Genomic DNA, 15,257 nt, shown 5'->3' on the forward strand with positions numbered 1-15,257 from the left:
AGTCTCATCACATTTACAATAAATGCAAGATGCACGTCTTGCGTGAATGAGCAAAGATATACGTGTTCAATGATGTACGTGTCACATTAACTGATGCACGAGATGCTTGAGATGTAGTTGCTACACGAGTTGCGTGAGAGGCCTTTGGTGAACTGAAGCACGTGTTGCATGGAAGGACTTTGCCACGAAAATTACTGCAGCCGTTCCAAATTAACAGGAAACGAAAGTACGGTTGCGTGGAAACAAGAGTAACGATCGGAATAGGGGAACGAAAATGCGTTTAGAATTATGCAGCCAGAGATGGTTTTAAACAGCTACAAGTGCTTAAATGTTTAGGCGATTGCCTGGAGGGATAAAACCTTTCATATATGATAGAAGAAATATTGAAACTACACTAGTTAAAGCACTGAAAGGTCGCAGTGTGACGGGACTGAAAAAACAAATGAATGGAGCAGACAGAGAAAGAACAAAGGGACGTGGGAAGGGAGAGGACGGAAGAAAGAACAGGAAGAAATTGCACTTACTCAGTCTGGATATCAGGCAGTGAGGCACGGAGTCAAACATGTAGCAACACACCACTGTGCTTTTAAAGGAATTAAGAGTGGAGACATGGCAGCCATTTTCTAAGGAAACTAGACTGCAGTTGGTGCAAGCAAAATGCAGACCTATTGGAGGCCATGTTGGAATGGGGGGAAATGGTCTATTTCTGCAGTTTCCACCTGTTCCATAAAGAATAGCGAAGCGTTACATAACAGAGTCCTCTTTGTGCACCATACAATCTGTCTTGGTTGATGGCAATAATATTAATTGGTAGACTTGTGCTCGAATTGTATTCATCATGACAGAAGCCCTTGTAATCATCTCATTAACTCGGTCTTCAGGGCCCATAACGCCCGGTACGGCCCTCGTCGCAGGTTTATAAAGCTATAATATTTACCTTTGATCTAACGGCACGGGGATAAATGGATGGCTTTGGAACAATGTAGAGTTCTCTTATTTTATCATCACAAAAGAAGGGATTAGATTTCACTAGATCAACAAGGGCGGGCTTGGAAATGGTGTATAACAATCAGGCAGCCAACCAGATCATTCACTTTACGATCAGTCAGAGGCAGGCTGAGTTTACAGACACTGTTCCCCATTATCATCTGACACGCCCTACAGTTAATAAGCCATCAGCAGCAGAGCCCTGCAATCACTTATGTGAAAACCGGACGCTCTCGATTCTTCCGACTTTGGTTCTTAGTCCCATTTTTATTTTGTTTGGCCACAGTTTGTGTTAGGAAAAATGTTCAGTTTAGTGCTAAATTCCTCCCACCTTTCAGACCCCCAGCTCTTTTTCTGAACTTTGTGACATTGTACTTTTAATTCTATGTGTTTTCTGTGTTTCTTTTGACTTTGGAGTCTGACAAACTCCGTAATCGTCATCTTTACATTGTGACACACAGCACCTTCAGTGCAGTGGCACAGGGAAGTCTCTTAGATTTCCCAAAGTTTTAAATACCTTCTCTTGGTGAAACTACTGTTTCCAAGAGCAGTGAAGTGAAATTGAATTTACTTACATTTTGTAACTTTCTAGTCCCAGCAATCACTATCTTACAATAGGGTGCTCGAGGGGTTACTTAGTATCCCCTTTGTCTAGTTTCTCATGTAACATTTTTATGTTACCCTTTCTACAATTAATGGCTGGTGGCAGTGGTTTACTTTTCCCTACCATTGTGTGTTTTTACCGCGGGCTGCAATTGCAGCTGCAGTAAGACACGCTTGGGTGCCCGTTTTGTCAAAATGGCCCTGGTCTTCTTTTTTCACCTTTTCTTGTAGGAAGGGTCCTTCTTGAGATTTCTCCATGCACCAAACTAGGTTTGGTCTATTTGTTCGTTTTATCTTTGGTGGGATTCACAAGTGAAGCCCGCCTCTGGCTCCAGCGTGTCTAGAAGGGCAGGAAGCGACGGAGGTGCCCGAAACTCCTTGTGCTTAGTCTCCTTGGTTACAGAAATGCACCCAAGGGTGATTGGCTGTAGGGCTGGCCTCGGAGGATAGCCACCCTGCCGTGTGATTGACTGCTAGACTGCGAATGAAGGGGAGAAACGTGCATAAAAGGCCAGGCTTTTTGCTTTGAAGGCAGAGTCGACCACTGGACGAAGGAATCCGAAGAAGAACTTGGAAGAGACTCCTGCTGCAACTCCTGGACAGTTGGTTTACCCGGTTAAGCCCTGCTGCAGTGCTGAAGCTCCAAATTTGTCTCGATTAGAGAATACCTGCAAAGGACGGCTCCTCCCGTTGGGTTGGTGGGACCAATCGACCCCAAGATGAGTTAATCTGGAAATCCTCTCGAAGCTGGTTGTACTTCCATTGCTGCTGCAGGAACCGAAGTGCCAGGGAGAGGACTCCCAGGAAGCAGGACTGACCAAGCCTGAGCCACCTCAACAGAGTGCTGGACCCCAGATGGGAGGAAAGTCCATAGTATCCGAGAACCGCAGTGGTGCTATTTGCGAGAGTCACAAGGAGCTGGAATCGCAAAGTGCCGCTGATCTGAAGTTTGCCCATTGCTGCTGCTCACCTTCCATTCGTAGTGCAGGAGTCCCCAGACGTCCTCCCTCTTGTCCCCATGACTGAAGCCCATAATCAGCAGGATCTGCAGACCTACACAGGAACAGAAGCCAGCTGGAACCAATTTCTTCTTTCAAAAGGTACTCTAAAACTAAGGGTACTTACTTCTTGTCGTATAGCCTTGCTAGTGATCAGTTGAGACTTGTCTTGGTTGCTTTTGCAAAGTTGCTTGCATCTTTGCCCCTAACAAGCCTCCCAGCTTGCAACCCTACAGTGATTCTATTTTTCTACAAAGACTTGTAAAACATTGTGCAAGTCTTTTACTTACCTGCAAGAAGTGCTTCAGCTCACCTAGACTTGTGTTCAATGAACATTGGCTGGCCTGGCTCCCTGAAAGACTTTTCTTACCTCTGACTTTGTGCTTTACCTTTCCTCCAGGAAAGGGTTAATTTACTTTGCAATGGGGGGTTAAAAAATACTTACCTTCTTCAGAATATTTGTTTAACCTTTTGTTTTATTCCCAAACCCTTTTCTTTGACCCCAACCTCAATATTGCTCAAAATGTACCAGTGATATGTTAATGTCCACAGTGTCCTATTAATTTAAGTCACCTCCGGTTGTAGGAACCATCTGTGTACCATCCCAAATGGGTACTTGCTGATTTAGAGAAACAAAGAGGTGTATTTTGAAGTGTATTTTTGTGTTAGATATATATTGCTGCCTTCTGAAGAAGGCTTATTCAACTGACTGTTAAAATAAATTGTTTAATCAAGAAACCTTGAGCGTAAGATTTTATTTGAATACTTGTCACTGTGAATCTCTGGTTAAAAACCCTACTGCTCACATTGACCCCTCTTGAGATGAGCCTAGCTGCTCAGCCACACTACCCACCTGTGTAGTACAGACTTAAACCAATGATTGGGTTACCTATTACCAGGAGGACCGGGTTGGTGTAGTCTCCCACAGGGTACTACATACAATCTTGCCTAACAGTTTGGTTTTTGGAGCCTTCCCATATCCTAGGTACACACATGTAGGGACTTGATGGGTAACTTCAGAAACCCCCGCCCCATTTATACTTTCTCTGGGGCCAGCATTGCGATGTGGTCAGTGATGCCAAGCCCTAAGGGTCCCTCGTCCTCCCCAATAAACCTACCCTAGCCACCTTCCTGTGACTTCATCTCAGTGGCACAAGTCTTCAGTTCGGACAGGAGAATTCATCTTGCCACTGAGTGCACTAAAGTCCTCACTCACCAAGTTTAAAAGTGTCAGTTTGCATGCGCTGCAGAGTAATTCATAGGTAGTGTATCCAAGCCTCACCGGAGAACTCTGAAGCCTCCTGACTGCAAAATCTGCAAATGCAACTAACCACGTTTTGTTATCCTGTACTAAAGTGCGAGATTTCCTGTTTGGCGAGTCTGTCCTGGGTTAAAGACGGTGAAGCCTTAGTTTATTTCTTCAGGGTCCCTCTTACCTTCGCTGTTGGTAACTCTGAATTGTTCCTGCTTCTCACACTTCCTATGGTTGCACTGCTATGAAGATTTATATTTTTTCTTCTAAAGGTCAAAAAGTAGCAGATTTTCTTCTTTTTAAAAAAAAAGAAAAAACCTTTTTGTCGTTATTTTCTGATTTTACAGTTCTTTAAAAAAGCAAAATGCTCTTCAGCTTTCTTCAATTATTTTGCCCCTTCTGACTCTTGGTTGACCCTCTCCTCCCCATTCCTCAAACATCAGTTTTGAAGCTTGCAACTATAATGTCAGCGTTGTCAATCAACACTTGGTGGGGTTTATTAAGTTGCATCCTAGCTTACAGGTGAACAATAAGATCTTCAAGGTTTTTGGGGCCTGCTGTTTAAATTAAACGCTGACTTCAGTTGGGTAATGAGTTCCCTGGTACCATTTCTTCAATGTCACCATAAAATGGCTTTTTTCAGTAGATCTTAAAACCTATGTTGTTGATTTTGCATATTTCTCATATTTTATAGTGTTTCAATGGCTTTCATTACTATTTAAAGCCCTTGACATTTGATGTTTTGCCAACATTAGCTTCAATGGCATCACATGGGCCAAAGGTTTTATGTAGATTCTACAGAGATGGCTGCTGTATCAAATTAATTTCACCAGCTTGTCATTTATTTTGCATCAGCTTTTGCAATGGATTTTCATGTGCGTGACTAGATCTGCTGTGGTTCCAACACATTTCAATTTGCTGTGAATTTGGCAACAGCACTTTACACTTCAATGATACAGGTTTCCTTTAAGGAGTGAACCTTTGCCTAGATGACCCTCTTGCTGGCTAAAGCAGACTTGGAAGGAGGGAAAGGGACAAAGGCCTCTTATGCATGGATATCCTAAGAACGGGCTGATGTTAAGGAAGTTCGATTTCAGTGTTATTTAGTGCAAGCATTACCAGTTCAAAAAGCTGTCTCACTCGAATTGCAATGCATTCCTGGCAGACTCTAGTCTAAAGTGACATGCCCTCAAGACATTTCTAGCCACTTTATGTCACAGACCCTCCATATCTTTGTGTTGAGGGCCCACAGGTTCCTTTGGTGGCAGTTGACGGAGAATAGACACTTAGACGTACCCAAGGGGCAGTTGGATAATCATGTGGCAAGGGCTCTGTGTCAGCTCAGCCGAAGCAAAGCCTCTGGTACTCCAAAAACCTGTTAAGGCTGAAGTCTGATGTACAGACCATGCTTGCAGTGGCAACTGATATCTGGAGACCAGTCTGAGATGATTTGCAGCTGTGGCCAACCAGTGGGATACCACCCTGTTGCTTAAAACCTTCCTTGGGCCTTCGGTGTTGCCATTACCCAAAGGTGGCAAAACCTTTTACTGTTACTTGGAAATATGTGGTAGGAGAAAACAAGTAATCTCGTCACATTTGTAGGTCAGTTTACTGCATCAGTGAAGCTGTTCCTTCAGAGTATCGGTGTCCTCCCGCCGCCACTGGCTCTGCTCTAGGACCAGATTATAGACCGAAATGACTACGTTGTTTGACAAGGTTACACTGTAGCCATCTCTCATGGGCTCGTATGTCAAGAGACGTTAATACACACAATTTGATCAAATTGAATCACATTCTTTAGTAGATCCCTAGGAGCTAGTAGGCATGAAGATACTTTGCTTTAATGATTGAAGCCACTGAAAACCCAGTATAATACACATTTGGTCACAGGGGAATCCCTTCTAGAACTTAACAGCACCACAATGACTCATTCTGAAATAAAACATCAGTTCATCACCTGACTAAGCATTTGTTTGCAACATGTGCAGACATGAATTGACTTTGTACGAATTTCACCTAATCACAAATTTGGGAACTTTAAATCGTGTTTGGTTGTATAAACATGCATACTTGACTCAAACTTGACCATGTTACTTAATTGTAAAATCATATATGAAACATATTGATCCTATTGATTCCTCATTTTTATATACTGATCTTTAAACCTTGTATACAATTGTTCTGAAACCTGCTCAATCATGTGACAAACAATGGTCAATAATGGATTAAAATACTTTTTGGAACACTGCATCCTCATGTATTCCATATCCTTACACCTCCAAAAGAGCGGAGTGCTGATTTTGTATGAAACAAGTTATGGTCTTAAGAACTGGCAAAAGGCTAGTAATGGACTTGTGTGCACAAGAACATTTGTTTTCCAGTCATAAAATGGTACTTTAGGTTTCATTCGTATTTCGTATAACTGAATGCTTTGGTAGGAACAGGTATCCTATGTTGCTTGTGCACAGGCTAGTAACTTTTATATGCCAATTATGTGAGCTAAACCTAATTTCTGGGTAAACGTTTTGGAATATTTCACGAATTGAAAGTGTTTTCTAGTTATCCTTTTTAAATGATATATGTAAATCCTCCACTTCAAAATGTTTTATAGGACAGTCTTTGGGGATGCCCATAATAATCAAATAAATTGCATGGGTCATTTGAGCCTCCTACATGGGGATCTGGACTGAGTGGATGGGGGGGCATTCCCTCAAGGTTCCTAGTTGCACAACAAAATGGCTCATAAAATCTTTAACAGTCTTATTCTTGAACTCCCCAACAGCCTGCTTGGCCCATGGGAACAGAATGTATCGCCAAGTACAACTTCCTAGCGACAGCAGAGCAAGACCTTCCATTCAGCAAAGGTGATGTGCTCACCATCATTACCGTAACCAAGGTAAGTGTTCTAGGTTTCTGTCTGGTTAAGAAATGGGGTTATGAGTGTGAAACAGTGATGCAATGTCTACACTCTGAGTGGGTCGTGTTTGCTGTTGTCACTTTGTACACTTAGATGTGGTACATAAAATAACATTGTAAGGTTAGTTTCATTTGTTCAATTAAAGAGTAGTACATGGTTGATGGAGGCGTGTGACTTATACAATGTAGAGTCGTTTTCTAATGACACCCACCCAAATGCACAGATCAGAAGGTTTGCTAACTTTTAGATTTTCGGGGGTTCGTGCTCAAGACTTAATGCATCGGATGCAGAGAGAAAGAAAAAGCGAGAGTAATACAAAGCTTGTGTGCTATAGCTCTGAGGTTCCTAAAGCACCATACACTGTTGTTCAGTGAAAGGAGAGCCACAAAGGCTCTTGCATGTTAACCTAACTAACTAGTCCTGAGGCTTAAGTCTCAAGCTAAGGAATACTAGCACTATCCAATAGTTGAAGAATGTACAAACCTAGTTATTATTAAAATAGTAAATATTTTCTGCAACAGTGACCTTTCTGGAGGGAAGGTAACCAAAAAACGGGAATCTGCCATGACTGATATCACAGGTATACAATAGAATTACATAGAGAAAGTATTTTCTCGAACTGCATGCCGTTGACTCATTTGCAACTGCAAACCGCACTTGATGTGGCAAGGACAGGAAAATGAACACTCTGATGTACAGGTTGTTACTGGGATAGTGCCTGTTATTCAAATAAGATGTGCTAGGGGAGCAGTAAATGATGGACCCGTTTATCCTGGTGTACATCAAAGACATGCTGAAAAGTTGTAACCGGAACACCCTTCTGTTTTGCAATGTCAAGAATCCTATCAAGGTGTAGCTCAAGATCACTACCATTTAAAATAGTCTTCATGACAATTCCCACTATAGTTAAAGGGTGTGTTTCCAGTGACAAAATGTTCAGTGTTAACATTTTTAATCATATCTGTACTGAAGGGTCTAGATGGTTCTCCAGCATTGGATCTTTCATAGATTCGCATCCTGTGAATAGATTCCCTGGCTTCAAGCTAGGAATCCTTGGTTACCTTTTGGATATTACTTTTTATAAGAAAGATTAGGTGCTTTTGCATGCTGTCACCCTAGTTATGGGTGTTTTAGGCTCATCCAATGGGACATTTAATTGCAAGCTCCTCCTCCCCAGCCTTTCCTCAGATTCTAACAGTGTGTCACGCTGGAAGGAGCCCTTGAGTTCTTTCTCCTCAAGAGAAATAAGTTTTGTTAAAGAAAACCATACTTTCCTGTCAAGAAACCAACATGGTTTTTCTCCAGTAGTAGGAGATATCATCTCGGGATTGAAAAGGAATGAATAAGGACAAAGCGCAAAAGTTGTTGTTCAAGGCCTGCAGCTCCTGCGGCCACAAAGATTTCTTTGAAGGCAACAGGCACGGAGAGTGCATTTATTGCTTTTATCTCAACCAGTCGGCTGAGGATTGTGAAATCTCTAGAGGATTTAGCACCAAAACCCTCAAAGATAGGCACAGACGACTAGTGTGTTTGCTCCAGGAGGGTTGTTACCCACCTTCAAATCCACTAAAAGCATGGCTGTGCTTAGGGGGAAGAGTCCCCATCCAAAGAAAGGGCCAAATCTGAAGAAAGGCCTCTAAAACGGCATAAGCGTTGTCAGAGCCATGAACCGTCAAACTGCAGGAGATGCCAGAGCCTCGTTGCAGACAATCTGGGGACGAGAGTATCCAGCAAAGAGCCTATCAAGGCCTTCATCGTCGGGGAAATACTCCCTTCCCCCGTCGACCACAAACAGCAAACATGGGCATGGCAACCCAATCCTTGTCCACGAACCCGTCGACCACACGCTTGTTAACCAAAACACCATCGTCAGAAGGATTGTCGACCGCACACTCAACCAGGAATGCCTTGTCCATGGCACAATCAGCCACAAGCTCAACCAAGCCAAGGAAGAACATCAGACCAACAACCGTATCCAAAGGAAAAGCCCCACCGGCAGGTGTGCCAAGTCAGCCGTCGATCAAGGCAAAACCCAAGCAGACACCCTCATTGACGGGAGTGAAAACCTCACGCACATCGTCATCCAGTGCAAGGGAGGAGTCCTCGGCGGTGCAAGCATAGTCGGTGGACACGTCATCAGCCAGGCAGTTGGAGGTAAGGGGTTGAAAAAACTTACAATGATGGGGGGGAAAATTACCAACCTGGACCACAGATGTTCGGGATGTCCCCAAGGACACACAGAACACAGTTAATCAGGCAGAAGGCAATCCCAAACATCAGCAGGAGGCTAATCCGGTGCAGGGTACACAAGTGCACATATTTATCTTGTCAGTCTCACCAATCATCTACTCTGATGTAATGCCAGATGGCATTCTGCAGCACGGATTTCGAGGCCCGGTAGGCAGGTCCTCCACAATTTTCAGTGGGCAGCCACCCATGCTCTCCTCGACTTCCCCCTACGCCGGGATGGGGTCATTCGGGTATAACCCCACTAAAATCTACCAAATCAGCATCGTCCTGTCGCCCTTGGGGTTGGGGGGGGTGCTGGACAAATATCAGGCCATGGGCATAGTTGTTCACTTACGGACCAACCAACTCAGCCGCTCTTAAACCCGCTAGCCTTACTGTTGCTTCAAGTTCTCTCATCCTTACAAGCGGTGCTATTACAATTGCAGACTAGACTACCGCCTGCCCAGCTAGAGCAGCAGTATGCACAGCAACCAACTGAAGAACGTCGACCAGTCTCCCCACTCAGGTCGCTAGCCAGATCATCTACAAAGTCAAGACCACAGTCCACGTGTACGTTATCGTCCGGGTGCAGACCAACGTCGCAAAACCAGATCCCCATTCGTGCAATGGCACCTCCAGAGTCGAGGTCATCACACAGGTCTGTGAGGCCCCACCAACACCAGAAGGCTAAGTTTTTAATCGGGAGTCACTGCGCAGCATAAGCTTCCCTGGTCTATACTGCTACCAAGGCCATTGATTGTGCCTCCACCCTTGCCTGCTTTCAGGGACAAGGAACAGGAGGAAGGAGAGCTCCCCGATACGGAAACCAACACCCCACTAGGTGCCGACTCTACCAGGATGGTTTCCCCCACAAACACTGATTGGGATACCGACACCCCGGCGAACGATCCGCAGGAAGAAACTCCCAACCCTTCGCCGCCGGACGACATAGCGTTTCATGTCACCATCTCTAAAACCTGCCAGGAATTTAGCCTCATCCCAACAGAGGAGAAAAAAAAAAAGAGTGCTTCTTATTTGCCCACAAGGGTAAGAGGAGGAAGTTTTCTGGTGTCATCCCAATATTGGACCACGTGTGGGAAATCTGGTTACGCTCCCTGAAGCATCAGTTTATGGAACCTTCAGGAAGAAAGTCCTAACAATTGGGGCGAAAACAGTGAAAGCAGATAATTCGTTGGTGATAATGTTACGCTACGACCGTGAAGTGTGGCACAGAATTGCCTCCGTGCTGGAGCACCTACCAGAAGATAAAAAGAAAGACAATGGCAATATTACGGGAGGGTGTAGGAGCGGCCAACCACAAAATTTATATAGAGATACATCTGGCCAAAACAGGTTTTAAACAAATCGGAAATGGAGTGGTGATGAGAAGGCGGGCCTGACGTGCAGCACAAGGTAATAGACATGCCCTTTGAGGGGGAGGAACTGTTTGGCCCAAAGATAGATGAAGCACTGAAGGCAATAAAAACTGACACTGATACTGCCCGATCACTCACCAGCCTGCAGAGAAGGAAAACTTTTCATCCCTTTTAAGGGAGCCTCAGGAAGAAACAACTCCACCTCCTCATATAGGGGTAGTAGATCTTAATCTAAGGCAGTGGCCTTCAAACCTTTCTGGGCTGGCCCCCCCTGAGGAAAATGTGGGCAGATTGAGCTCCCCCTCCCCCAAAATGCGAAATGGACAGTAAGTCCAAATGGCTTTAAACTAGTGTGTGCCGTCACTGCACCCTAGTCCCATTATAGTCCCTGGGCTCCCCCACCTGCTCCCATCACAGTCTCCTCATCCCCCTCCTACCCAGTCCCTGGGCTCTCACCACCCACGACAGACCCTGGGGGCTCCTCACCCTGCTCCCACCATTATCCCATGATTTCCGCCCATCCTGCTCTGACCACAGTCCCTGGGCTCCCCCCTATCCTGCTACCAGCACAGTCCCAGGGCCAGTGGCGGCTAGTGAATTTTTTAACTGGAGGGACATAAATATTTCCCCCAGATATGCCATAGCGTTGAGCGTAGCGAGGGCACTCTAATCAATCTAGAGGAGTTTGGGAGGTTTGGGGACATAAACTTACCTTCTGCCCCAGTCCTGACGTATCCTCCCCAGCGCTCCAGCTCCTGCATTATGAACAGGAATTGGGAAGCAAGAGCTTCCTGGTTCCTGCAGGTGCCTTCACGTGGGCGCAGGAGCTCCCCCTCGCACATACAGACATGCAGTTCCCCAGCCAGCATTTCCAATGAGCTATGCAAGGCTGGCAAAGCAAAATACCCCCATCCTTGCATGGCTCATTGAGCATGTGCGGCTGGAGAACTGAACTGTCAAAGGGAAACAGTTTTTCCCTTTAACAATTCAGCCTGCCCAGGAGCGCTCCTTCAGCTGGAAAAAGCAGACGAGGGAGCGCTCAGTGTTTCACTGAGCTGGCTGGCTCCTCGACTCTTCCATAATGGATGAAGGGGCCACTGAGTCGACGCCCGTTTGTCCATTATAGACGAGCTGCCCCAGGCAGCTTTTTCTTTCCTCAATTTAAAAGTTTGTAATTATTATTATTTTTTATTTTTATTTCAGGCTAGGTTCTCGCACCCCTCCACCCCCCTGGAATGCGGCCGTGCCCCCCTCGAGGGCACGCCCCACAGTATGAAGACCTCTCCTATAAGGTGACATACTACTTCCAAGGATACAAAAAGTGATTCCAAAGATACAACTTGTCAAAGGATTTTTGCTAAGCATAGAAGCGCCGACAAGCAACAAACCCTCAAAGGGGGGAAGACTGGGAAAACGGTTGCCGTGACTATGCAAGTGGGGGGGGAAATGTGTCCAATTATGTTACTTAATGGCACTGCATAACTACAGACGGTTGCTTCCTGCAAGCAATTGCCTACGGGAACCTGCTTGAATTCACAAATCAACCCCCCAGCATACCGCCCATTCCACACACACAAGGACACCCAAAGGTCGTACTCCAAGAATTCAGACAAATGTTACAGAAAAAGGCAATGGAAAAGGTGCCAAAATGACACAAAGGGAGGGGAGTGTACTTGCAATACTTTGTAGTAAGAAAACCAGACGACACATGGCGTCCGATACTGGACCTGCGCAGTCTCAACAAATTCATCAGAAGGCAAAAGTTCCAAACGGTAACACTGCAGCAAGTAATCCATGCCATTCAACAAAATGACTTCCAAGGGACACGAGACCTAAAAGATGCGCACTTCCACATCCCAATCCACCCCAAACACAGGAGGTATCGAAGATTCATAGTTCACAACACCCATTACCAGTTCCGGGTACTACTGTTCGGCCTAAAGTCAACCCTGCAAACCTTCACCAAATGTCTAGCACTCATCGTGGAAAGCCTCAGCAGAAAAGGTCACCACGTCTCTCCGTACTTGGACAACTGGCTTCTGAGAGCGCCAAAGCTCTCCAAGGCCCAACACACCATGTCGGAAACAGTAAGGACACTCAGAAACGTAGGATTCTCAATAAACTACAATAAATCCTCTCTGCAGCCGTGCAAAAACTTAGTGTTGTTGGGGGCACACTTTGCCGCAGAGGAGCAGAGGGTGCTTCCCTCAATCCAGCGGATAAACACGTTAACCTCACTAATTCCAACATTCAACCAAAACTAAGCCTCAGTGCGCCAGTGCATGCACCTGCTAAGCACTAGGTTGTTGTGCATTCGGCTCATACCCAACTGCAGGCTTCACACGCCGCCCCTGCAACAGTTCATACCCGCAAACTGGTCCCAGGTGGCGGAAACCTGGGAGGACAAAATCCTAATAACCACAGGCATTGTACGTAAACTACAATGGTGGAAGAACAGGAACAATCTTACTGATGGAAACCCATTCCAGGAACCACATCACAAGACACTAGTCACAGACGCCTCAATGACAGACTAGGGGAGCACACATCGATCAGTTGCACGTAAGGGGACTGTGGATGGCAGAAGAAGCCAAGCTGCACATCAACGGGCTAGAGGTGATAGTAGTGCTGTGGGCCCTCAGATCCTTCTTGCCAGTGCTGCAGGGACGCAGAATAAAAATACTCAGACAACACAACAATGTTTTATATCGGGAAGCAAGGAGGAACAAAGTTGCCAACGTTTTCTCAGGAAGCTCAACAAATTTGTAAATAGGCCCTCTCCCACCAGATGCTCCTACAGGTGTTTCACCTGCCAGGAGTAGAAAACAACATAGTGGACAGCCTCAGCAGACAGTCCGCGCAATCGCACAGATGGGAAATCAACCAACAGCAACTAGACAGTGTTTAGGCAATGGGGTAAATCGTCCATAGACCTGTTTGCCTCAGCCACCACCAAAAAGTGCCCGAGCTTTGCAAGCAGAGGTCTGCAGCAGGTGTCCAAAGGGGATGCATTCTCATTCCCATGGACAAACCTGTTGGCATTCGCCTTTCCCCCCACACCAGTTACACAAATCGGACGATTCAAATGATCATGAAACATCATTGCAAAATCATTTTCCCTGTGCCAAAATGGCCACAACAAAATTGGTACTTGGACCTACTACAGTTGTCAGTGGACCGGCCGATAAGGCTACCAGGCATAATTTTGCAGGACCACGGAAGGGTCCTACATCACAACCCGCAGTCACTGCAATTAACTGCGTGGCTCCTGATTTTGTAGAATTTTGCCACTAGCAATCCAACAGGACTGTAAGGATGTCCCAGATGCGGCTAGGGCACCCACCACAAACCAATCGTATCGCTTTAAGTGGAAAAAGTTATGTGACTGGTGTCAAGGGTAGCATATGCTAGAACCACTCAACATGAAAAACGTCTCCCTTACATGCTCTAATTGGCAAAACAAGGTCTTAGTCACTCATCCGTCAAGGTACACTTAGCGGGCATCTTAAGGTTTACGAGGAAAAGGAGTTGCACGTCCTTGTTCAGCGACAGTCTAGTGAAGCATTTCCTAAAAGGGCTTTTTAGAATCTTCCCGCCAACTAAGGCGCCTCCGCCAGACTGGAGCCTCAATACAGTCTTCAAAGAACTGATGAATAAGCCATTTGAGCCTATGGCCACAGCCAACATAAAACGCGTGTCCTGGAAGGTGGCCTTCCTAGTGTCAGACATCAGCCCAAAGGGTGCCAAAACTGCAGGAATTAGTGGTCAACAAGTCCTCCCTGCATTCCGTAGAGATAAAGTGCAACTTATGACCAATCCAAAATTAATTCCAAAGGTTCCTACAGAATTTCACAAAAAATGCAAACATAGCGCTACCTGTGTTTCTTCCAGAAGTCTCTTCACGCGTGGATGTGACGTTACACTCTTTAGACATGAAAAGAGCCATCTAGTACTACTTAGACAGAACCAAGTCATTCAAGGCGTCCACAAAACTCTTCATATTGTAATAGTATACCATATGTTAGTGTGTCTGGCGCCCATCCGCACCCCTCCCATCGGCAATGACGGAGTACTCAGCCATGCAGCAAATAAACCGTCTTTATCCTTCAGAAGACGGGGATCATACAGGAAACAACAAAATCGCTGGAAATCTCAGCGTCTGAGCCTGTGTCACCTGTTTTTATTCCTTGGTGATGTTGCAAACACCAAAGGGACATCCCCATTGGGTGATTTGGGTGGTAATACCTATAGAAGTCGCCTATGTTAATCATGCCATTCGATTACCATGTCGGGTGGCTTCGCCTAAGACTTCCCAAAAGACGATCTACTACTATCATCATAACTTTATTCGGCCTTCAGCCATCAAAGTAAATCCAAACACAATTAATACAAAATGAACATAAACGCAATTAACAGATACCGCATTTAGATAAACCATCCCTTCTCAGGGTACCTTAAACTCCATGGGTCCCTCCGTTTTATGCCCCAATTGACATTGTCCTAGGGGTATAAGGTTCGCACCATTGAGGGGAGTTATGGTTGTGCCATTTCCAAATGGGTCATCTGTTCGGGTAGGGGCTGCAAACTGATTGTAATCCCGGTCGTGGCAGGCCAACCCACCCACACACAACTCCGTAGGACCCCATTAGCCACCCTGCAGTCCCAAAAATCCAGCTTAATGGAGTCATAATGCTTTATGCCCTTGCTTGGGATTCTGCAACAACCCGCCATGGTTTCCCTAGAGACAAACGCACATCCTCTGGTGGACTGCAGCCAATTTAAACACTTGTTAAGAAGGGCATCCCTTTGCTCTGCTTATTAGCTATCAATTTGGGAACTCCATGAAGGTTTACTGAGGCTCGTAAAGGCCTTCCCTGGGTATGGTACTTAGCCAA

The 15,257-nt window shown here is 45.5% G+C and overlaps 1 protein-coding gene across 13 annotated transcripts in view; it reads left to right on the top strand.

Annotated features, from left to right (window-relative positions):
* Positions 1 to 15,257, top strand: part of CSK (C-terminal Src kinase) — a 914,950-nt gene that overhangs the window by 492,018 nt on the left and 407,675 nt on the right. For all 13 annotated transcript variants that reach the window (XM_069624501.1, XM_069624495.1, XM_069624502.1 and 10 more), the window contains one exon: positions 6,623 to 6,736. In XM_069624501.1, the coding sequence (XP_069480602.1) occupies positions 6,623 to 6,736 (114 nt within the window). The remainder of the gene's footprint in view (positions 1 to 6,622; positions 6,737 to 15,257) is intronic.

Source organism: Ambystoma mexicanum, chromosome 11, assembly GCF_040938575.1.
Source record: "Ambystoma mexicanum isolate Mex_15411 chromosome 11, UKY_AmexF1_1, whole genome shotgun sequence".
Classification (NCBI taxonomy): Eukaryota; Metazoa; Chordata; class Amphibia; order Caudata; family Ambystomatidae; genus Ambystoma; species Ambystoma mexicanum.